A 25,510-nucleotide genomic window follows, 5' to 3' on the forward strand; every position below is an offset into this window, starting at 1 on the left:
AACTCTTGGCATCATAAAAATGTAAAGAATGCACTGTTTTAAATTTTTAACTTTTGGGGCTGGGGATTTAGCTCAGCGGCAAAGCGCCTGCCTGGCAAGCGCAGGGTCGTGAGTTCGATTCCTGGTACCGGAAGAAAAACGAAAAACAAAAAAACAACTAAATTTTTAACTTTTAACTTAGGTACTCGATACAGAGTCTAAGAGGGCTTACAGTAAGAAAGCCTCCATTCTACCTGTCCCCTACACGCACATTACCTTTCCCGTGGACAACCCTGCATGACTGACTTCCAGTTTAAACTTCCAGGGATATTTTATACCTACACAGCACACGAATATAAATTGTTACTCCACAAAAGGACATTGTTCTTCACCGTGCTTTTTATTATTTATTATTCCTATGGCTTAAATAATACCTTTCCTTGATTATCACAATTTTTTACTTTGAGTTTTTAGTAGTTTATTGTTCAACATTTGAAAATATAAGACATCAAGAAAAAAACCCTTGCAGTCCCACCACCTAGAAATCATCACTGTTAAATACATGCTATCTGGTGTGTTTTTTCTTGTTTTTTCCCTTTAAAGTACCAGGGTGTGTAATATGACTAATGTTCAAAATAAAAATTGACATAAAGTTGTAGGAAAAACCTAATCTAAGTGAACCCCATTTCCTTTTACATACTTCACCCCCACCCTGCCAACCGTCATATTGTGAGTGCATGCAGACTTTCCTTTATTATTTGTTTGTTTTTCTTCTGGTACCAGGAATTGAACTCACGACCTTGCGCTTGCCAAGCAGGTGCTTTGCTGCTGAGCTAAATCCCCAGCCCCCTTTCCTTTATTATTAAGCATCTTTGTTACGATTTTTTTGGAGGGGCTACCAGGAATTGAACTCAAGATGTCACGCTTGCCAGGCAGGTGCTGTGCCACTAAGCTAAACCCCTGGTTCCCTCCTTTGGCATCTCTATTTCTGTAATGTCCTGCCCAACCCAGACTGATACTGACATGCTTGTTCTGTATCTTCTCTAGACTGCAGCAAGAACAGTTTGAACTAACCCGTCACCAGAGCATCCCCAAGATGGAAAAGTAAATTGTGACACATCTTTTAAGCTTCCATATAAAAGATGTTCTTAAGATTCCCAAAATGAAACAGCTGGGGCCATGACCAACCCTCTGCGTGACAGCACTCGAGTTTTCCAGGGACAAAGCGCTCAGAAATTAATCCTTTCCAGTGACCCCAAGAGGCAGGTTGCTTCCACTGAAAGCATCTTTGGGCTGCAGTGATTTGCCATAGCCCCACGGGATTCTGCAGGAAGCCGCCTTAGGCCAAAGCGGTCCTCCTAATCTAGGGTATCCCTGTTTGGTAGGAATCAGCTTCACAATTCTTTCACTTCTCACCATCCCAGGGCACAAACTGTACCTTCCAACAACAAGGAATAGGACAAACTACAGTTACCTGGTCAATGATCATCTTCTACCCTTTTTTAAAAGCCTGGGAACCTGGTCACAATTGCACCATGACTCTTAAGAACAGGAATGGCAGCATGTAAATGGTAACCATGAGAGGGAGAAGCCAGCTATAGTTTACTTTCCCCCAGCAGACCAAGGAGACCAAAAACAGTGGCACGAATACATAATACCACTGGCACTGGCTCCAACCTAAGTTTCATGTATATTATCATCTTGCTTAATTATTAAAACTGCCCTCAGAGGTTTGTACAATTATATACACTTTATAGAAAAGTGAAAAACAAGCAATCAAACTTAGGTCTCTATGACTCATAAATGTAATGGCTTATTTAACTGATGCCTGCTGTCCCAGAGACTAATTGTGTGACCTTGGGGAACTTCTCTAAGCTTTAGTTTTTTCATCTGAAAAATTATAGATAATAATATGTACCTTGGAGGTCTGTTGTATTAAGTTAACACATCCACTGAAAGTACTTGGTGCTTAGTAAACTCTAGCTATCACATTTTACCCACAGGTATTATGTGCCAACAACCTCTATTGATGACAGCGGCCTTCTGTTAAATAGTGAACACACAATGGGAAATACATGCTTTTAAAAAATCATACTGCTGATCAGGATATCGTGACCACATCACAATTCGTTTTATTAGCACACCTACGAAAGGGTTTGCTAAGGAAAGATCAGTATGCAGTCTTTATCCTCTGCACACCTCCAAAGTTGGTTATCTAAAGTAAACTACACCGTGTTGATCAGGAAGCCCCTCTTACTCTGGCCTAGTGAATTTGGGGTGAGGGGTCAAGCACACTGCCGAGGGCCAACTCTTCCTTCCTTACTTAGAAGCCATGATAGCCAAGAGGAAGGTTGGCAAAGGCTCCTCTGACACTGCTGCCACACTCTGACACACTGACATTACAAGACCTGATTTTCCTACCGGCAGGCAAGAAGGCTGCCATCATAGCAAGAAATAGGTTGGAATTTGAATCTTGGTCTGCCTCTTGACGGATGGTGAAATGAGACAAGTTTGATAGCTTCCCTCTAAACCTCAGTTTCCCTTCAGTGGATCTGACCCCAGGGTGCAGGATTAAGGATCAAATGAGGTAATATAATAACATCTACCACAATGCCTATTCACAGTAGGAACTTGATAAACTGTCGGCATCATTATCTGTCCTATAGATCAGACTTGAGGCTCCGAGTAGGATTTTTTTCTCCCTTTTTTGGTACCAGGAATGGAACTCAGGACTTGCAGGTGCTGTGCCGCTGAGCTATGTCCTCGCCACCCCTTTTCTCTTCTTTTTCCAAGTAGGATTTTCACACCAAGCCCCTTCCCGACTTACACGCAATTTAAGATGGAGATCATCATCTTCCTGCTATGTACATGCTATCGACAGGTCACCAGTGTGAACGGCACTGTCATTCTGAGCCACGGAAACACAGACTCAATTAGTGGCCATGCTGTGTTACGGACAAAGGATGATCAAGGTGCAGTCTCCGCTTTGCCAGGGCGCACCGTCTTGTAGAGCAGACGGACACATAATCAATAATGCTAATTTAAGATAGGCTGATAGAAGTATGATCCTGCAGTGCCACCGAAGTGCGGGGCAGCAGAGGTCACCCTGCTGGAGGGAAACACACTCCATAGGGGGGGCGACTGCAGGGAGGCAGCTGGCGGGTGCGACGCTCTGGCAGCACCTGGGTCAGGTCGGATGAGTGTGAGCCAGGCCGTTCTTGCCAGGGCGGGCTAAGAGCTGGGCTGGGCGGACAACTGTGGGCGCAGAGCACTGGGTCCCGGGCCTTTGTGGGTGCCCCTGGTGATGACCACAGAGAGGTAAGGTCCCGAGGGAGCGCTTCTCTTCTCTAGCGGCCGGAGGAGTGAACGGGGAGGTCACTGTTTGGACAAATGTGGCCGCTATGACCACAACCGGAGGCTCACCGGCACGAACCTTGCGGAACCCAAGCCGTTTTGCTAGCACACAATCCTAGGCACATTTCTTCTAGGAAGACCTGCCCTTTGATCTCGTCCATCCAATCAGTGCTCTTGAGCAGTACCATATATTGCTCTCAGTGGGGGAGGCAGAGCCATCACGGCGGCCAAGGCCTCCACCGGGAAACTACCTCCAGATAGAGAAAACTGGTTTGCAAGGAACGCAGGGCCATTGTCACAGCTAGCGCGCTGACAGCATTTGGCCCCTGCGCATTCATCTTTGCTCCTGCTCCTAGACACGCTCTGGTGCGAACTATTAATAACTCACTCCTACAGCCTTCCCATATGGCTTGGTCTTGTCACACAGACGCTTCCACTGCGGAAGGCACGCCAGGCCCTTCCGGTCCCCGCAGCACTCTTCCCACCAGCAAGGGCCGCCTGACCCGCCCACCTGGCCAGGGACCTCAGGACTGGCCCTGGGTGGCCGAGGAACCGAAGGGGCTCGAGCCTCGGCTGCGGGACTCACCCCTGCCAGCCACGCCCGCCACCAGCCCGCAGCACCTTCCCCTGGCTGTGAGCACTGGGGTTCTCCGCGGTGTCTTATTCTGATAACAGGACTCCACTGTCACTCCACTTTCCTCACGCCTGAGTTCCTGCCTGATAAACTGCTGACTCCACGTGGGCCCCGTACGCCCGAGGTCCTGCCCTGACCTTGCCACTGCTGCATAGGAGGCGGAGAAGCGCTGCGCTGGAAGCCCCGGCTCGCTCCCAGGCTCCTGCTCGCGCTGGACGCCTGCCTGGGAGCCGGGCTGGCCTGCTGCGACCGCTCTGCCAGACTGTGCGCTGCCGACCGCCCACCCTCCAGCTCCAGGTTCTCCCTGCCGGGCTGGACCTGCCCCGAGAGCCCTCAGCTCAGGGCCTCCTCTCACACGCGGCTCGCTGGGCGGCTGCAGCAGGAGCGAGCGGGAATTCCGGCCGCAGCTCCGCCCAGCCTGCCTGAGCGGTTGACTGAGCCACGCTCAGCTCCACGTTGGCGCCTGTATGTGCGCACGCTCTCGCTCAGTAGTAACCTAAAGGTCAAAACGGAGAGCAGAGCAACCATGTATGAAGTAATTTCCTACACTCTTAAACATGAAACTATCTAAAAGATGGTTCTAAAACAAAGCGTCCTGTTGATTTAGGCATTGGGGACTGAACCCAGGGCCTTTGCACTGAGCTATATCGCCAGCCGTGTTTTAAACTTTTTGTCTGGAGACAGGGTCTTGCTAAGTCAGTAAGTTGCCAGGTGGAGACTGAACTTGCAGTCCTCCTGCCTCAGCCCCCCGAGTGGTGGAATTACAGGTAGGTGCCACTCTGCCTGGCTAAATTAGATAATATAAAGGCTAATCACACAGACAAACCCAGGTGTAACGGGAGCCCCACCTCCCAATCCCCGTCATGAAACAGTAGATATTTTCAATACATTCCTCAGTGTCTTAGTCTCAAATGACCTTTGCTTCTTTTTTCCAGTCGAAACAACTGAAGCCAAGCTTTTCAAAATAGAAACCAGGCAGGAAGTCGTACTTAAGCTTAACTAGTTATCCAGTAAACACCTTCGAAAGGGTTTGCCTGTGCCTGCCGACGAGCTGGCTGTATGTACATGTTCTCTCATAAAACTGGGGAAGTCATCGTTCTGGAGCCGAAGTCTATCACAGCACTCATCACTACCACCCCTCTGCCCCCAGCGTGACTCAACAGGAAAGGGGAGCTGTAGAATGCAGCTACTTCCTATTTGCCGAGAATCTTCACAAGCACTGCTTTTGGAAAAAGACAATTTCAGATCCTATCAAAGAAAATGCTCCTACTTAAATAAGGACAGAGCACTTGGCTGGCAAATCATTGAAAAGGACTTAGTGGCTAGGCGTGGTGACACACCTATACTTGGTGTGGTGTGCATCACCACTCGGGAGGTTGGGGCAGGAGGATCCCTGCGAGCTTGAGGCCAGCCTGGGCTACAAAGTGAGTTCAAGGTCAGCCTGAACTGCATAGTGAAATCCTATCTCAAAAAAAAAAAAAAAAAAAAAAGGAAAAAAGAAAAAGGCTTAGCAGCAGCACAATAGCTCTGAGGCCAAGCTGGGGTTGATACCATTTTTTAAAAACAAAAACAGGTAATTCAAGAGTACCTGAGGGAAATTGAGGTTCTACTACTTTTCTTTTTCAGTAGTGGGGACTGATCCCAGGGCCTCTGCGCTGAACTGTAACCCCAGGCTGTGGGTGCACTTGAGATATCCCTGCCTCAGCCTCTAGAGTGCTGGCGAATAGACGTATTCCCCCATGCCAAGTCTCTTAGTGTGTGTATTTTATAACTGCTCTCTCCTTTCCATCCCCATCTGTCAGGATGTAGTTGTACTGCTTTGGGAAATCCGAGTCTTTTTCTTGAGAATTTCTGTCTAATATCCAGCTGAAGGGATAGTGTTTGGCTTAATAAATTCAATTAGCTAACTCTCAAAAGTGGTTTTACTAGCCAGAAATGGTGGTGTATGCTTACAATCCCAGCACTTGGGCGGCTGAGGCAAGAGGATCAGTGCGAGTTCGAGGCCAGCCTGGGCTATATTAGTGAGTTCAAGGCCAGCTTAAACCACAGGGGGGCGACCCTGTCTCTCAAGAAAAACCAAAAAACAAAACAACGAAGTGGTTTTTCTACAGGATCACGTATTTACTGGCTGAGGAGCAGAGTCTGATAATGAAAAGGCTTGTTTACTAGTTCTTTCATTTGACGCTACAGATCTGTGCTACAGATTTTTAGTAGCTGTTTCAAAAACAGATTTAAAAAAACCTTAAGTTCTTAGAAGTATTCTTCAGTTCACATCTAACTTTGACTAAGAAAGCCAATGCTTTTGACTTTAAGGCGTAATTTAGTGGGGAACTAGAATTTTGTCCCGTGACAGCAGTTATGCGGAGCTACTACAGCTAGGAAGGATTTTCTACTCATAAGCGAGATCAAGGTGGGCTTTGGAGAGACAAAACCCAAAGGCAGTTTGTGTAGGAACCAGACCTCGATTCAAAAGCCGGCACAGCCACCGTCACCATAGCTTCAGTGTCAAAGATTTATGCAAGCAGAAGTTACATAGGCCTTAAAGATTAGGAAATGGATTTTTTATCCATCTCTTAATTTTTCTGCTAGATACACGTTTCCCTTTTGCTATAAAAGAATATCAAAATGTGCCCGTGTGTCAATTAAGATACAAACAGCATTTAAAAAACTGTAGGTTCCAACAGAAAATAAAGCAGCATCTTGACTAACTTGAGAGAATAACCAGAAGATGCTCATGGAGAGTCTAACAACTTTAAATTCTAGGAAAACAATTGGTATTGATACACATATAGGCTTGGCCTTGTAGTGTTTTTCTTAAAGAGTCCCACAATAAAGTTCTAAATATCAGTTTGCAGGAAGCTTCAAAAAACCATGTATTTAGCTACTCCTAGGTTATAATCCAGTGAGTTTCCAAGGGAGCTGTAGTAGAGAAGGAAGCAGGAGATGCAGACTTTGAAGACCTTTGCCTGAGTGCTGGTTTAGCCCCCTTTGAGATCTGCGATGGGCCGGCACAACCTCAGAAGAAAGGACTCCTCACAAGTCAGAACAAGATCGTTTCTGTATAAGGAACAAATGAAGTAATATGGTGTCTACAGACTTCCCTCAGCTTTAGTCTGCACCCAGTAAGGGACAACCAGAACAAATCCAAACTCATATTTTGAAGGAGGGTCCCTCAATCAAAACTAAATCTGAACCCAGTATCGCCCCCTAATGGTCATGTCTTAGAAACGAAACCCCTTTGAACACTGTTAAATTGGAAAATCCCAGAGTCCCTCAAAAATGTTTTCATGTTCCAGCATGTACATTAGGTTTTTCTCCAAGGAAGAGAATCTATTTACATTCACTTAAACAAAATCGTGAGTAGCTACAATCACTTCTGATCTTTAAAACTACCCCTATGACTAAGCTATCACTTCAAATTTTTTTTTATTTTTTAATTTTTTTTGTCTTTTTGAGACAGGGTCTCGCTATGCAGTTCAGGCTGGCCTTGAGCTCACTTTGTAGCCCAGGCTGGTCTCGAACTTGCAACGATCCTCCTGCCTGAGCCTCCCGAGTGCTGGGATTACAGGCATGGGCTACCACGCCCGGCTTCAAATTTTAAAAACATTTGCTTTTGAATGTCTCCCCTGCTTCCAACATTGGAAAGCAAATATGTAAAGGGTTTCCTTTCAAGCCTTTTTTTTGAGGAGAGAATGAATGCAAGGCTTTGCAGCTGGTAGACAAATGCCCTACCACTGAGCTACAACCCCAGCCCTTATTTTTGAGAGTTAGTCTTGATAAATTGCTCAAGCTGGTCTCAGACTTGCAACTCTCCTGCCTCAGCCTCCCAAGTAGTTTGGATTATGGTGTCACTGCACTCGGCTTTTTGCTGCCTCTTGGGCAAAGGTACAGACACCTTGTTTCCCAGATGTCACAGAGAACATTTGAGAACTGGTTCTTCATCCTAAAGGATTCTATTACCCCTGCTCATTTCCATGTCTGCATCACTTTCTTCATTCTGGGGTGACTTGTTGGGGGGGGTGCTTCTTCCAAACCAGATGTGCTTTTATCCACATGGGTTATAAAACATGAGTTCACCATGGGTGAAAGTCCTCTCCTAAAAAACCCTCAAAAACCTTCACCGGAATCACAGAGACTAGCACACAGATGGCACTAATAACTTTGCGAGTGTGCATCTACAGGTAAAACAGCTCTTTTCCTTTTGCCTCTTACAGGCCTTAGTTTCATTATGTATGCAACAGGGGAGCTATCTCCTGTGTCATGGGGTTGGCCAAACGAGTCAACATGTGAAAAGCACCCAGTGTGATCTTTGCTGTATAGAGGGTTATCAGATAGGCTGCCAACTCGCTCCTCAGTCAAAAACATGCCGATTATCGAAGGAGGCATTGTAGTGCCACTTACAGGAAGTTACCCTCAGAGGCCTTATGCCTACCAGTTTCTGAGACCGCACCTTGGAAATTGTCAGTGTATTCTCCATAGGCATTATGGTTGCTGTAGGTGACATGTGTACGGGTGAAACGGGCTTGGCGACGACAGCAGAGTCGAGAAGAGTCTGGTGAGAATAAGCAACAGCAGAGGTGTCTCCCAAGTTCCAGCTACTTCACGACACACATGATGCAAATGGAGTAAGAAAAGGAAAGCCAACTGAAAGACTGGAAACAATGGATTGCTAGATCTATTCCACCCTCTAGTGGCCACCAAGATTGTTCTTTTCAAAATTCCAGTCTAGCCAAGGCTGCAGTTTGAGTGTGTACACATAACCTCCGAGTTTAAAAAAAGTTTGGCTTTTTGTTTTCTGCTAATGTTAAAAAGCAGCTACTGTTAAGAGAAACCAAGAATCCACTCCCTTCTCTATGTCTTGCTGCACAGGCAACTACTTTTCAGCCAACTTTAAGAGGAGAACTGAGGATAACGGTTTTTGTTGCTTTGTGGAAGGGAATTTTGAAATGAACAGATTTCTAAAACTGCGATTTTTACTACACGGTTATTTACAAGCCAAGGTAATGATTACGTGCGCCCAAGACTGTGAAGCTATTCTTCCATGCTCAGGCCCATCATTCTTGTAACAGGTATAGTAAAAACTTTGATTAACCAAGACACTCAGTTAACGTGATTTCCCCTTCTTATACTCCATTTTTAGGACAAAGTGGGGAAAAAAGTCACAAGAAATTATCCATGTGCAGTTTTGGTTTAAAAATCTTTAAGTGGTTACTTTACGTAGAAAAAAAATCCAAAATAGAAATTACATTTATACCATGATTATGAATGTACAGAAAATACATGTATAATTGGACAAGCGCTTTTCCGGGAACAAAACGTTTGAATGTTAATGTGGTGGAATTGTGAACTATTTTCTATTTTCCTTACATTATTTGTATAATTAATTGATTAAAAATCAAAAAGAGGGTAATGTGTAAACTCAGTGCATCTCTCACATTTTCTATTCTACTTTGATAGATGTGAACAGTTGAACTGAGTTTATAAGAAGCCTAAGGCCACTATAACCTATCAAGACATAATGTCTTAGAGAATATTCCCTCCAATATAAAATGAAACGTTTCATAAAAGGGTGCAGTGGCACACGTCTGTAACACCAGCACTCTGGGAGGCTGAGGCAGGAGGACTACAAGGCTGAATCTAGCTTGGTCAATTTAGTGACTCAGCAAGTCTCAAAATAAAAATATTTTAAAAGGGCTTACATGTATGTTTATACATACAAACACAAACATATACACATACATGTTTATGTACATATTTCTAGCTAATTTTGAAAATACAATTGTCAGAATGTTCCTTAGTCGCAGCACTATTTCATGGAACTATAAAATCCAACGGACCACCAAGTATAGGCTGAGTAACCACTCCAAAGTGGAGCCCTCATAAAACCAAATCCATATACTTAAAATACTGTTTATTTGTGATTTAACATTAATTAGCATAACACCTAAGAGCAATATCAGATAACATTTATACATTTTTCCACAGGACACAGAAGTTCATTGGCTCATTCATTATGTCAAAGCAAGTAAATATAGGCATTAGCAAAAGGTGCAATAGTTTACGGTTGCTTTAAAAAATATTTATGCACATTGCATTCATTTAGATATAGATATTTTTAAAAAGTTATGGAAAGGCATAGTTCACAGGTTACTGTTTCTACATACGTTGTAATACAACATAAACGATGTAAAACATAAAATAATCCTCAAATACACAGGTCAGCAATGGAAAGTTTCCACTGAGAGATTAGAACACTGATTCCAGTAGTCAGTGAGACCGAGAGCGCCGTTTCCAGGCTGCGTTTCAGCGCTGCAGCGCGCACAGACGGACAGAACCAGCCCGAACATCCCGTGCTCAGCGGAACTTCTTGCCTGCGCCTCACCCTTCAGGATACTTGGGATTATTTTTACCTGTTGACCATCTGGGATCTTTGAGTTTACACTGATTTGTGACATCACTTAGGAAAAAGGGGAAAACTATGTTAGGTCTAGGTTAAATTTGTATTTACATTAGAAAGTTAACTGAAAAGATTAAAAAAAATTGTAAAAATCAAGAAGTGGTAGTTTTCTTAGGGATTAGACCTACTGATTTCTTCTAGTGCTGTACTCTAAAGATAAACAACTTTTAGAACTCAAATATCCACCAAGGTACTGATTTGGGCAGAGAAGAAGGATTTTAGAAAGTTGGGACCTGTTTTCAATAAATCACGCTACACAGTCTATCATGACTAGGAGTTCTTATTCAACAAAACTTCTTTTCACATCTCATCTTTTGTTCCCTTAGTTTTCCACTTTCTCTTTCACTCTTTTACTTCTCATTTGAGAACTGATTCTCAAATGAGATTTTCTCCATTCATTAGAAACTAAGAGACAAATACATTGTAAGATCCAAATATGAATCTAGATATACCTTTAATATGCTCTCACCCCTTCTGATACCAAGTCCCTGGATTCCTGACTTATATTTAAGTCTACTTAGTACCAAGCAGTCTCAAATGTGCTCTACCATTAAATGATTGGCTAATATGCATATGACTTTTATACTGAATGGTATACAAACATCTCAACATACAAAAATTGTTTTTGCCAGAGTTAAACTAAATAACCCATGTTATGTGTACAAAATCCCCTTTGTTGAAAAGTAAGGGGCTTTCTAAACTAATAAAAAAAGTTTTCAAAAATTATAGTTTATTAAAATGGTCATTTTTTTGGCAAATGAAGTTACTTCAGGTGAGGAAATTTTATACTATGAGTAAAACTCCAAACAAATCTTTTCTTAAAACTTTTTAAAAAATTATGTGCCAGTGTATACTAACGCTATAGATTTTTTATCTTAGAAGCTTTTAAAGCATTCCATTAATGCCCATTGAAAAAATGGGGACCCAAAAAGATAGTCAATAATCATAATAAAACATCATAATCTGATTATTAACTGAAGCAGGTGTGGAGAAATAAAATATTCTCACTTATTCCTTAGCAGTTTCTTTTGAACAGATATTACGAAGTCCTGAAGTAATTCAGACAGATACGTTTGTGGTGAACTATAATAATACTTCATGACAGCAGAGCTAATTAAAACAACTGTTTAAAAATTTAAACCCATTTTTGGACATATAAAAAGAGATGAATTTCAAAGGTTTTTTTCCCGTATTTTTCTTTTAGTAAAACCTCTTCCAGTTCTTAAAGTCCAGTTTGCTACATACCCCCAATCTGATCTACCACTGTATATTAATGATCAATTTAAGTGTGGTATTTAAATGTGCAATGTCACATTGTAGTAATTATAAAAATACGTTAGGCTTCAACTTTCTCCTTTTTCTTGTTCTTTTTCAGAAAAGAAGGAGTGCGGAATTTCTTCTTTTTCTTGGATGGTGATTTTGAAGGTGAGCCATCAGGTGACAGGACTTCTTCAATTTTTTCTGGAGACTTAATGGTAATCTCGATGTTTTCTATGGTCGTACTTGTAGTCAATCTACTCATTCGATTAGCAAGCTCATCTTCAACATCATGCATATCATCCTTGCCATTTACTACCATGACGGGCACGTCCATGGAGATGAAGCTCTTGGAAAATATCTCATGGTTTTCTACAAAAAGGGAGGGATGTTTTTCTGGTTATTTTACATAGTTAACATTTCTGTTTTAGCTTGTAAAACTCAAAGGTTTTAGCAATGTACTAAGGCATTACTTTAATTCTGAGGAAGACAGATCATTATTCTCATAAATTATTAGCATGAAGCTAATTTTCTTAAATGATATAAAGGGGATGAGAACAAAGTTGTTAAATGAAAGAGTAAAAGCTAGACTATTCTGCTCTGATGACATGACAGTCTCACTGCAAATCCAATCAGTACAAATGAGGAAGACACATACACTTTGATTTTGGGGTCATTTGGCAATCAGAACTGGAAAAGATTTCATGCTGCTGATTTGAAGATGCACGACAAGTCAATTTTTTCCTTTTCTTTTTTCTGGTCCCAGGGATTGAACTCAGGACCTCACACTTGCCAGGCAGGTGCTTACTGGCCAACAAGTCAATGTTAATTCCACAAATTCTTAGAAACTAAGGACTGCCAAAAATTTAGAGTAAAGTAAATCAGTAGAAATGTTGATAAATGTAGCACCCCACTTGATAAGAAATAGAAAATTATTGGAAGATTCAAGTAAAATCCATACCAAACTTACTGTGACCAGCTGTTCAATTTCTTACATGAAAACAGGTGATAGGGGGCAGACTTCTGAGACTACTCAGTGAATGCTATGGGAAATTACATTGAATACCTTCTAATTTTTCAGGGACATTTTGCGGTGACTGAGTTTGAGACTGAATTTGTGAAACAGATGAAGCGTCATCTGAGAGTAATTCCTGCTCAGCATCTGTTGGATAAGAGTTTTATTAAAAGCCATGCAAAACAAAACAAAGAAGCATAAGATTTCAAGGAGGTTAGTGCATACATCAAATGCCTGCATATACAAAGAAAGTTCTTCAACTAGGAGCGCAGCATGCTAACAATTATCCCATATATTAATACTTATACACTGAGATTAATATGCTAAAACTTCTGGTTTCTGAGAGTTATTTTACACACAAGGTTACAAAGGAAGCATGGCTACTGACAGCCCAGGAAAACAGCATGTGTGCATTTAGCTTTTGCTGGTTAGGAAACCAAAATATACTCAACAGCCAGATGAAAAGAATTATGAAGCCTCACCAATGCTGTTACATTAATGAGGCAAAATGCTTCTCTGAATTTTGGAACAATATCTAATTAGTGATTCCTGTCACAGCAATATTAGTGAGCTAATTTAAGAGGTCATAATGAATGTGGAAGAAATTATTTACAAAGTTATATATAAAAGAATGATGGTTGTAGAGTACAACAGTTGTTACCTGGCATCTTCAGGCTTTCAAAAAAGAGATCAAAGAGGGACATTTCACAAAATGCAAAAAACAGAAAGCTTTCAACCTTAAAGAAGTTCAATATACACTTAGAATATTTAGTATGGGTACATTAATGAGTTAGAATGACTTGCTTTTATGACAAAGGCACAAATAACTGACAAAATTATTCCTTGAACAATCCTGATGGCATTAGTTCTTCCTACATACACTGTGAGCAAACATTCTGTAACTATTGGCTTCTTTAGCTCTTGATACAAAAAAATTAACTGAGTGTTGTAGATGGGCTAAAGTGGAAGCTCTTCTCTTCTTTTTAGAATCATGTATTTCTTATGCCACACTGTGAAGCCCTATACCTCAGATATTTGTACATAAGAAAGCTGTATTTGTAGGTGGCTCATGGACTGTCTGAAGCTTATCCAAAAACCCAAGACTGAGAACAGCTGCTAAAAAAACCTCTCTTATTGTACAGCAGTGACGGCAAACCTTTTCGAGTTTTCAGTGATAACAAACAGCCACCCGTGGCACATGTGCCATAGCTTTGCCACCACCGTTACAGAGAAAGAGGGAGCTAGTCCTCAACTAGCTAGGGTGTTTTCATTAACAATTCCCAATTATAATCTAACAAACTACTTACTAAGAGTTCCTAAATTAGACAAACTCAATTGTGTTAAGGTGTGCATGTGCTAAAGGAAAGTCACATAAACTTCTGACAGTTTAAATTTTGATTTTGAAATGACCATACTGGTACCTTGAGACACTCGGGAACAGATTTTACAAAGCATTAGATCCACATTCTTGTGAGTCTATGATTATTCCAAAATAAATTTTTTTTTAAAAGCCACATACTAGGAGATGCTTAAGTCTATAGCAATATTTACTCATTTGTGCATTTCACATTATAGATTTTACTATGAAATAGCTAGTATTCAGATTGCTGAGGAAGAACAGCTTTTCTCTACATGTTAAGATATACAGTAGTTCCTGGCATGTCAGCCTCACCTACACTTAGCAAAGAACTGAGATGAGAAATGGAACAAGTGTATAGAAAAGGTATTATTATTATTATTATTATTCTTGGTTTGAGACAATGTCTCACTACGTAGTTCACCCTGGGCTTGTGTTTACGACACAGCCTAGGCTGACCTCCGACTCATGACAATCCTCCTGCCTCAGCCCCTTGAGTGCTGGGATTACAGGTGTGCGCCCCCATGGCCAGCTTGTAACTTTGACTGACTTTTAGTCACTCAGTTGGAGGTGCTCTAGTGGTATTAGTGTGTTACCTTAGGCTTATTTCAAAAGTTAACTAACCTTCTAGGCCTTGTTGTTTCCGTTCGATTGTCTTCTTATAGTCTTCCAGTTCTCCTTCTGTGAGATGACTAAATGGGTTAGGAGGAGCCGGTGGGCCAAGATCATCATCTTCAAACTGCATCGTCTTACAAGGAAAAAACCCATACCCACAATTAAGAGGTCTACTTATACCCATTTACACACACACATACACACACGTGTGTGTATATATGTTTGTGACTCCCCACTCTACCAGAATCATAAAATGACTAAGCAACATGTTTTGCTTAAAATACTCTTATTAGATTAATGCTCTTGGACTACTAACCTAAATGGACTAAAATTGCCGACGTTTCCTCAATAAGCATGCACAGGTAAATTTTAATTATCTTTTTTTTTTTTTTTTTTTTCCAGTACTGGGGATTTAAGCCGGAGTTCTGGGCATGCTAGGTGAGCATTCTACCACTGATTTACATCCCAGCTCTTAATAATCATTCTTAAATAAAATTAAGACAAACTCTGATAGATTTAGATAATTAAATATTTTGAAAAACCAAAAAACCTTAAAAATAAAACTATCAAAAGACTTTCAATTTGTTAGGAAAATAATTGTGGTTATTTTCTCTAGGAAAGAAATTACTGAAATTTTCAGTTATACCTTATAGATTAACTTCAAGCATTTTTGACCCATCTCCAAGCCCCATTTAACGACTCAGTGAGAAACAGTAGAAAAAAAAGTGTACACCTTTAAGGACAAACAAATGGGGGATGAGAAAGACAGGATCAAAAACGTTAGCACAGTTCTGGAAGACAGAAAGCAAGGCCAGTCGGTCACAAAGCTGACAGAGTCAAAGCCTTGGTCCTGCAGAGAAGGACTGCTAATGAGACGCTGGCTCACTGGCTCTGCAGAGGTGTGGGAAGCCTCAGGAAGTACAGGTATCAGGTACTGCAGAAGATGCTGGTGAGGAAAAGCTGAAAATGGGATAATGTAAAGGTCAGAAGACAGGTCCCCAGGTCTCCTTTCCTACTCCACACTGTTAAGCATTTACCTCTCGCTCATTTCTGCAGAAGACAGAGGCTGATTATTCATAAAAATCTGTCTAGGGGACACAGAACATAGCTGAGGGCTCCCACGATGATGGTGTGAAGACTGAAGAATTCTCCCTGGGGTAAATTAAATGGTCCCAGAGAAAAGAACTACAGACAGTGACACTTGGAAACTCCCCAGAGAAACAATCCAGTCTACATCCTATCATCCTCCAGGGAGGCTCATCAAGCCTTGAACTCTTTACACACCCAGGGCTTCTGAGTGCTTTTAGTATCTCATCTTTCAAAGTAAGTACACTGTACAGATTACCAGACACAGGAGGGACGTTTCTAACATGGGCGAGGGAGATCAGCGTCAACAAGCCAAAGGGAATGCAGAAGAGACAAAGACGGTAACAGCAGCTAAAGAAAATGACTGCCTTGAAGCAATAAGAAAAAATATTATAGCAGATCAGGATATTATTTAAAGTGGAACAGTCAGAGAGTGAGAATGTTTAAAAATTAAAAAAAGTTAACATCAAAATAGAAAACTAGGTAGAATTAGAAAATAAAGTCAGGATAACATCTTCCAGGAAGTAGGATAAAGACAAAGATGTGTAAAGTAGGAGAGAAAAGAAAATTAGAGGTTCAAAGAGATCTAACATCCAATCAGGATACAGAAAAAAAAGAATCGGAGGGAAAAAAATTATTGAAGAAATACCTGAAAATAAAAGAAATTCCCAGAACTGACTTTACAGGGTAGAAGGGGTTACTAAATGCTAAGAACAAAAGCTAGAAAGGAATACACTGCAAAGAACACAACTGTAGTATTTGAGAACAGCAAGAATGTAATAAGGTCTTTAACAGGGTTGCGGGTGGTTTATACAAAGGTGCAGCAATCACAATGCCCTCCTATATCTCAAAAATAAGATTTAGGAGTGACAACAGAGTGATGCTTTTCATGTCTGGGGACATAACTGTTTCCAAACTAGAATTCTATACCCACTATACGCACATTTGAAGGTAGAATAAAGGCATTTCAGACTGTTACTCATATATATATTTCCTTTCTCGAAAGTTGTGTTCTCTGATAAAAGAGAAAATCAAAAAAGAAGATTCACATACAGGAACAGGGTTATAACGTAGACGAGAGGCACAGGAACCCTCAAGATGGGCCTACGCAGCTCACCTTATGAGTCACCAAGATTTGGGTTACAACAACTGGGGGCTAGAACAGAAAGATTACCTGTGACCTTTTGAAAATAATATTAAGAGGGACTTTATGATTCTATTGAAAAATCTGGGAAGAATTAAGGCAATGTACTTAAAATACTGAGCCAATGAAAAAAGGAGGCATTTATTAACTCAAGGGTGGGGAAAATTATATAAAAAAGGAAACATAATCATGGGACACTATCTGGCTCAGCAGTAAACATACAAGTATAAACACTGACAGATGATTTAGCAAAAGAAAAACAAAAATGCACAAATTTGTGATACACATACACCTTGGCTGCAGAATGGAGACAGGGCAAAAAGTAAGCACTGCGTAAACAGGCTGAGTCCCCACCTTCCGGAAGAAGGTCACTATTGCTCTTAATTTAAGATGAACTTTTCCTCACGTTTTCCCGTCTCTGAAACTGGGAATCATAACTGATGGCTGCTTTTACAACATACTGGCAGTGCTTTCTTTTGGTGATACACAAAGCAATGATACTTGATAGTTCATTAAATATAGCTCAGGTCTAAAACTGATCAACCAATGAAAAGTGATTATAAAGATGCTATTTAAAAATATGAAGGTAAACTTGTGGAGGCAATGAAAGGAACAGAAAGTCCCCTTCCCTGGAAGTTAGGAATCAAGGGTAGTATTTTAAGTCTTGTGAACTATTTGACTTTTTAACTTGCACTTATGTTAATCTTAGTAAAAATTATTCATATTTAAAAAGCAGAGAAATTATGTCGCAGATCCAAAACAATGATGGTGTTGCTTCAGACTTACAGATGGAGGCTTATCCACAACAATTCCAGCAAGCAACTGAGACTGTGGTCCTGCTGTTTTCAAGTCATACCGGTTCTGCTCTCGAATCTGAATTGAAAAAGAAGTTCTTGGTCTGTTCCCACAAGTTTATTATAAGACACTTCTGAGTAAGCGTCTCTTCCTATCACACTTTCCTAAAGATCCCCTCACCATCCTCAAACTCACATTCATCTCTGACCCTCTTGGCACATGATTTCCTTTCATCTTACACTGTTAACTACATTTCCTTCTTTTTTGGGGGGGGTACTGGGAATCAAACTCATGACCTCAGGCTTGCCAGGCAAGCGCTTATGCCGCTGAGCTACATCCCTGGCCCTACATTTGCTTGTAATACCAAGCTTTCTTAAGGCAGAAATATGTTTTTAATATTTCTTCCTGATGTAACATGCTCATTAATGGCTAGCACAGGACTGAAGATACTCAATACAAGTGGAAATTATTGAGTTAAGTTCTTCTGTATTCACACTCCTAAATTTGGTATTAATCGGATTTAATCATTCATGATTTAAACATAGAGGAGGATAAAAATGTCTCCTCTGGCCACAGAGGACAATGTCTTACCTTGTTTCTTTTTTCTAGAACCTCATTTGGGTTTGTGTTTAAAGGAACAAACTGGTTGGGATCTTCAATTTTGATAGGCGTTCCACTACTAACTTTAGAAGAATCCTCTGCTTTCATCCACTAAAGAAAAAAAAGTTTAGAATGAAGCTTTATGTTAAGGAAGTATTAGTAAGTGCTCAATAACTGTTCGTAGTTTTAACAGAGAAGCCGTATATAATCCATCTTTTAAAGACACTAAACAGTATCTAAATGGTTAATTAATTTACACCTGAACACCAGTTCAATTAATTTACTCCTCATATTAGTTAGAAAAAGGTTCACACAGAAAGCATTCACTTCCCTTTTTAAAAAATTAACAAATGCTGTTTTCATTCACATGATTACACTAACTAAATATTCTCCTCTTGACAACTGAAAATATGATAGTACTTAAACAGCTGAAGCACAGACACAGAGCACGACCTTGTATTAATTCACAGTCAGAGTTCTGTCACCTGCACTCCTTCATCAGATGATGAAGGCATGAAGTCACAGGGAAGGACTCTTCAGATATAGTTTTCTAGGCTTCGCTTTCTATTTTTGGCAAATAAAAAGGCTAAGACCTTAATCATCATTTTGTAATGGGGATGTACTCTGGCAGGATGCAGCTTAATAGGACCACAGGAAGGACCTTATATAATTCTTATTTACTCTACACTATGACCCTTAAGAAAAGGTTAATATTAATGATGACTGACCATTGGTCTGTCAATAAAATGAATTCTTAGAAAATTATGAGTCTAATTATGTATGTTCTTTTAGTGGAGACAAATCTTATAGACTAGGAAAAAAACACTTTGATGCCTAAGTATTCCCATATTGAGTGTAATTGGTTTATGTGATGGGACAAACTAATTTTGAATAGCTAAAGAACATGTATTTCATGGTAAGTACTCCAAAATCAGGTCAAATCTGAAGCAAAATTCTAAAAAAGAAAAAACAGGCTGGGCGTGTTGGCGCACGCCTGTAATCCCAGTACTCGGGAGGCTGAGGCAGGAGGATCACTGTGAGTTCGAGACCAGCCTGGGCTACAAAGTGAGCTCAAGGCCAGCCTGAACTGCATAGCGAGACCCTACTCAAAAAGACAAATAAATAAATAAATAAATGAATAAAAGATCCGATCTTGCATAATGGTAATTTACAAAGAGTAATTCACGTAACTTTGGCACATTTTCGTATTGATAACTTTCAAAGTTCTAGTTTGCAAGTGCAATACAAACTACACAGAATTACACAGTAGGCCAGAACCAGACTTGAGGCAGATGGTCACCATTCAAACTCTGCTTTACCATTAAAAATTATTAGTTCCAGTTGCCCAGATATTTTTATCTATCAAGCAAGGAGAAAAATAGTATCTGTTTCATATCAGGAGAATTAAATGAGATTATGGATGTGTGGCACTTGGAACAGTGCTTTAAAACTAATACTTGATATGTGATAATAACATTACTTTTAATATTCTATTCTACTTCTCAATAACTCATACATAGATCAATTCATGAGTAAGCAGGCAACACAGTAAAGGCAAACTGTTAAAAGAGAAGCATACCGTGATTTTGGTCCTGGGGCTCGTCTCCCCATTGCGGGACTCCTCAGGCACATTCACTTTCATGTATGTATTGGGTGAGTTCAGCCATCGAGTTTTCTCACGCTGCTGCCTCTGTGCCATGTACTTGAGAGGAGAGAGGGGCACTGTATCATCTTCAAAGGAAAAAGCAGTCACAGTTGCTGGGATTTCCACATCACTCTTGTGTCGAGGCTTCTCTCGAATGAGAGGGTGCCTATAAGCATAGCCTGTTCTATAGCCCTGGGGAAGGGAAAACCACATCTGAAGCAGTCTGTACCAACACAACATTTGGAGCTTATTTCTTCAAACAAATGATTCAAAAAGACTCTGCTGAAAATCAAAGAGGAAAACATCTTTTAAAACCCTACTATAATCTCTACGTAACACTAGAGTTGAAATTAAGCAGATTTCAAGATCTGGTTAAAAGTGACTGGAGCTGGCACTCCAACTTCCACTCATGTAACTGCTCCTGACAAAGGTAATTTCTAAACTGCTGACCAGAAAAATTTCCCTACCTATAAAATATTTTTTGGGAAACCAAATCTCAGTGTTCATTTAAGTCTCTTTCCCTGGTTCTGAAGGCAACTTGCCTTTTGACCCTTCTTGGAAGAGGGCAAAATCTAAGACAAGGTGGTATTTGCCAAGGTGATGATGCAGCTCAGTGGCAGAGTGCCTGCCTAGAAGGCATGAGGCCCTAGCTCTGCAAAGAAGAAGAAAAAACGCAAAAGCTGAGCACAATAGTACATGCCAGTAATCCCAGATCTTGGGAGGTATAGGCTGGAGGATCACAAATTTGAGTCCTGCCTGGGCAACTTAGTGAGATGTGACCTCAAAAAAAAAGAAAAAAAATTAAAAGAGCTGGTGATGCACCTCAATGTGTGAAGGCTCTGAGTTCAGTTGCTACTAGAAAAAAAAGTAACCAAACTGTAACCTGCTAAGGCATTAATATCCAAAATAGATAAGGAACTAAAACAACTAAATAACAAGAAAGGAAGTATTTTTTAATACCAAAAATGGGCAAGAGATCCGAGTAAACAATTCTCAAAAGATGACACTCAAATGCCCAATGGGTATACGAAAAAGTATTTAATATCACTATCAGGGAAATGCAAATTTAAAGCATATCTTTTACAATGTCTATTATCAAGGAGACAAGATGTAAGTGTTGGGGAGGATGAGGGGAAAGGAAACCCTTGTGCCCTACTGGTGGAGCACACGACCCAGCAATCCAAAGGCATAGAAATCAGTGTGTTGAGGAGATACTTCAGTTCCATGTGCACTGCAGCATTAGTCATAATAGCTAAGATAAAGAATCAACCTAATAAGTGTCTAACAAAGTTGACAAAATGAACAAAGAAAATGTGGCACAAATATATAGTGTTATGTTTGTTACACAGCCTTAAAAAGAAGGAAATTCTGTCATGTGAGACAACATAGATGAACCTAGAGGCCATTACAGTAAGTGAAATAAGCCAGGCACTGAAAGACAAAATACTGCACGATCTCACTTATATGTGGAATCTAAAAGAGTTGAACCCCGAAAGCAGAGTGGAACAGGGGTTATTAGGGACTGGGGAGGGGAAAAGTTAGCCAAAGGATACAAAATTTCAGTCAGATAGGATGGTTCAGTTCAAGAGATATGCTGTACAATACAGTGGCTATAATTAATGACAATGTACTGTATTCTTGAGGAAAAGAAGATACTTGCATATCTCATGTTTGATTCTTAAAAACCTGGTTAAATTATACCAAAATGCCTACTTAGGGTCAAATTCTCATCCTGGAAAGCTAAGAAATGTATTTTAAAACCAAAGGAAGCTGTAAATATCTGCTCTTTAATCTGAAGCCATGAGACCCACATATATGTTCAATTTTTCACCTACCAAATTATCCAGAGTCCTCATCAGCCCCTCAAATTCAACTTCTCCAACCTTCCATTTCTGCTGGGAACCCATGTTTACACCTCCTCCTCCCACTGCTGCTACAGTGTGAGTGAAAGCTTTATACTTCTGAAGATCCAGGACAAGTAGATTGTCTACTCCACCTGAGCCTGCTAATGCCTGCACCTGCAATCAATAGGAAAACATACCGACATACAAAACTGGAAAGACTGCTAATGATTATTTTATTTTCAAACACACACAATTTTAATTTGGCAAATATCCACGATGCTCATTCAGGCTACTAACAAGGACAAAGCAACACTCTTGGGCAAGTAGGAAGCTGATAATATCTTTTCCATTTAGCTAAGATAGACATCTTCCAGGTCTCTGGTCCTCCTGCTGGAAAACACACTTAGAACCACATCTTTTAAACATATTTCTAGCAACTAAGTTCTCTTACCTAATTTAAAAGTTCTTTTCTTTACATTTTCCCATGACTATCCAGTTAATATTTTTTGGTGAAATGTTTAATAATTTTAAAAGGAATACAGGGACACTGTACTTTGAATTTAAGGATGTATAGAAAGAAGTCGTCAGCTCATTGTCTTACACCTTTTGTAGCCCCATTTGAGAAAAGGAACCATTAGAGCAAAAAAGAAGTTGGCTATTAAAAGGTACACTTAGTAGAAAAGTTTTTTCCCCTCGAACTTTCTTGTGGCTCTTCCAACTGATTAAGACTATTATCATTTGCTTCAAGAGAATCTGGTTGCTTTTCTTTAAGGGGGAAATTAGAGCCTTTATATACATTCAGCTTCTCTGAGGAAAAAAGCGGTTAGTAAATATCAGGTCTATTTAAAGAGGCTGTGGAACTGTTACAAACTTCATGAATTCATAAAACTTATGGCCCTAGTCTTTGTCCTTTGCACAAGTAGCCACAATACATTTGATTCTTAAATTTGTGGCTGCTTTTGTTTTTCAATTATAATGCACTAGAGGGTGCAAACAGAGAAAGGGTTGTGGAAAAAATGTTTACTAAGGTACTTAGAATTACGTGTGTATGAATTTTAATGTCCTTTCCTATTTTCAGTTCAAGAAACAATTGTGTTGCCGTCTTTTTACGTCAGTATAAATTCTCTTAAAAGTCAAATCAAAAAGCCACTTACCAAAAGGTTTTGGAAATACACAAACACAAAATCCAACTTAATGGGCAAATAACAAAGCAATCAAAGGAGTAATTTTTCCTACCTGAATCTCACAGGCTATCTGCACATTAAAAATATAATGAAAAGCCTCTTCAACTGTTTCTCCAAGTGCTATCACTCCATGATTCCTGAGTACCAGCACCTAAAATAGAATCCCCAGAGCAATCACTTTAAATAACTGGCATAGCTCACACTGTTTTCATCAACAGCACAGCAACAAAAATAGCTCCTTAGATAGAGACTCTCACTACACACCTTACAACTTGGCCCCAGAATTTTCTGCAGTTGGATTCTCTCCTCCTGTTCATCAAGTGACCCTTGGTAGTCATAGTAGGCGACGTCTCCCAGGATAAGGGACTCTTGAGAAATTGGAAGGATCCCATATTTCATGGAGGATACCTATTTGATTGGGTCCATACCAACAAAACACATTAGGTTACCACATACGTTTTCATAGGAACTGATTCTTTAGGCAGCTCAGGTGGAGCTACTGCAGCCCAACTCCCATTTTAGTTCTTCACTTCTTCCAGAAAAAAAAGGAGGGCTTAGGGAATACAACTTAATTTACATGCTATATCAAGTATTACTGAAGTTTGTTTTAAAAAATCAACGACCCAATCATAAACTGATTAGTTTTAAATCCAAATGCTATCTATCCAGTTGTTTCCTCCAATGGTAGAATATGGCCTGAGCTTTTTGGTCTGTGGTTATGTAGAGGATTAGTATTGCAAATACAGTTTTGACTGGCAGGGTCTGAAGGAATGCAGACAGTAAAGCAGCATGTTGGGAAAATCAAGCACATTTTTCAGTCATCATTGGTTTTGGCTTCTCACTGACTTACAGCTGCTGTGGCAAGGGTGTGGATGTGTATCACACACTTAACATCAGGACGTGTTGAATAGATTGCAGCATGGGGACTGAATCCTGTATGGTCAATTTTCAAATTAGTACTTCCCTGGTCAACCACTTCTCCTATTATATTGACTTTCACCTGGAAAAATCAGAAAGACATATTCAGTTGGTGTAAATGTATCGAAGTTTGTCTATGTTCTACAAGCTAGCCAGGGAATGGTAAGCTGATGTGCAAAAGGTCATATAGTAAATATTTTTTACGTTCTGGGCTTCTGTTGCAAGAATTTTTGTATTGTCATGGCAGTACAAAAGCAGCCAAAAACAATTTGTAGAAGAATGGGGTCTGCTGTGGTGGCCCATGTCTATAGTCCCAGCACTTTGGGAGATTGAGGCAGGAAGATCACGAGTTCAAGCTCAGCTGAGGCAACTTAGCAAGATCTTATCTCAAAATAAAAAGGGCTGGGTACTGCAGCGCAGTGCAAAGGCCCTGGTTCAATCCCCAGTACCAGGAAAAACATTGGTTTAGCTTTGTTCCCATACAACTTTAGAAAGCACATAGTCTGCAACAAAAACTTAGTATTTAGCAAGAAGGAGAGTTTCCAAGATACTGAGTTAACTTTAGCTCTTCACTGGGGATTTAGAAAAATTTAGCATTTTCTGAACCAATTGGAAAATTTTCATTTACTGTCACACGCAGTGTAGCTCCTGCTATTCTATGAGCTGATGTCAGTGGGTAGGAACACAGTCATGGAAAAGAGAAAATGCTAGTTCAGATTCTATACTCACACCAGCTAAACTGTTTAAATTTAGCTACAAAATACACAGACTGGGTATGCTTCATTAAAAAAGGATTCTAGAGAATAAGAGATGGAAAAAAATAAAAAGATTCTCTTCAAAACATAAAAAGGTTAACTGATGTTAATTCCAACTCATTATTCCCTTTAAAATTGCTGTTTTACTTGAATGCTAAAGCTTTTCTTAAAAATCAACATAATTTTCCAGACCCTTCATTGTTCACTAGTGTTCTCAATCCATACCTTCTTCTTGTTCCGTTCAGTGCTATGAACTAATAACTGTTAGGAAAGAACAAGGCAGATCAGGAAAAGTAACACAGGAATGAAAATTATACCAAATTGGAAGCTGTGGCTTCAGAAAAAGATAGGCCTCTGGGAATTATTATAATGTGGTCTTGCTCCTTACTTATTCTTACCTGGAAGAAAGAAGAAACAATAAAGGCTTACTTCAAGGGATACATATTTTTCAGTGTAAAAGTGACTAGCAACCCTTTTCAGTGATCTAGTGGATAAAACAATGAAGCAAAAATTCTAAGTCCAAAATACTTGCTAAAAACTTCAATACTCTCTTCCCGTTTTTTTAAAGCTAAGTATAGCTTTAAATTTTTTTTTTTTTTTTTTTTTTTTACTAGTTTCTGATTTACTAGGCTTCTCCTAAGTTATTTTGGGGTTCTAGCATTGCTTTGGGTCAGATATATTCAAGAAAAATAAATGCCAATATTATTCAACCCAGTGTAGAAATGATTACAACTTTTATTTGCAACATGAAAATTAAGGCAGCTGGGTGTGGTAGCACATGCCTATAATCCCAGCACTCAGGAGGCTGAGGCAGGAGGATTACTGAGTTTAGGCCAGCCTGGGCCACATGGTGAGTTCAGGTCCAATCTGA

The 25,510-nt window shown here is 40.1% G+C and overlaps 1 protein-coding gene across 2 annotated transcripts in view; it reads right to left on the bottom strand.

Moving 5' to 3' along the window:
• Positions 1-9,861: 9,861 nt before the first annotated feature.
• The window catches only part of Add3 (adducin 3 (gamma)), a 56,841-nt gene continuing 41,192 nt past the window's right edge, over positions 9,862-25,510 (bottom strand). For both annotated transcript variants that reach the window (XM_013504104.1, XM_005403759.2), the window contains exons 5-15: positions 24,957-25,037; positions 23,817-23,966; positions 23,231-23,374; positions 23,019-23,117; positions 21,774-21,956; positions 19,873-20,130; positions 18,285-18,404; positions 17,685-17,771; positions 14,678-14,801; positions 12,748-12,843; positions 9,862-12,053 (exon numbers count right to left, since the gene is read on the bottom strand). In XM_013504104.1, the coding sequence (XP_013359558.1) occupies positions 11,761-12,053; positions 12,748-12,843; positions 14,678-14,801; positions 17,685-17,771; positions 18,285-18,404; positions 19,873-20,130; positions 21,774-21,956; positions 23,019-23,117; positions 23,231-23,374; positions 23,817-23,966; positions 24,957-25,037 (1,635 nt within the window). In that variant the 3' untranslated portion in view covers positions 9,862-11,760. The remainder of the gene's footprint in view (positions 12,054-12,747; positions 12,844-14,677; positions 14,802-17,684; positions 17,772-18,284; positions 18,405-19,872; positions 20,131-21,773; positions 21,957-23,018; positions 23,118-23,230; positions 23,375-23,816; positions 23,967-24,956; positions 25,038-25,510) is intronic.

The sequence above is a fragment of the Chinchilla lanigera genome, unplaced genomic scaffold (genome assembly GCF_000276665.1).
Source record: "Chinchilla lanigera isolate Chin_1 unplaced genomic scaffold, ChiLan1.0 scaffold00084, whole genome shotgun sequence".
NCBI lineage: Eukaryota > Metazoa > Chordata > Mammalia > Rodentia > Chinchillidae > Chinchilla > Chinchilla lanigera.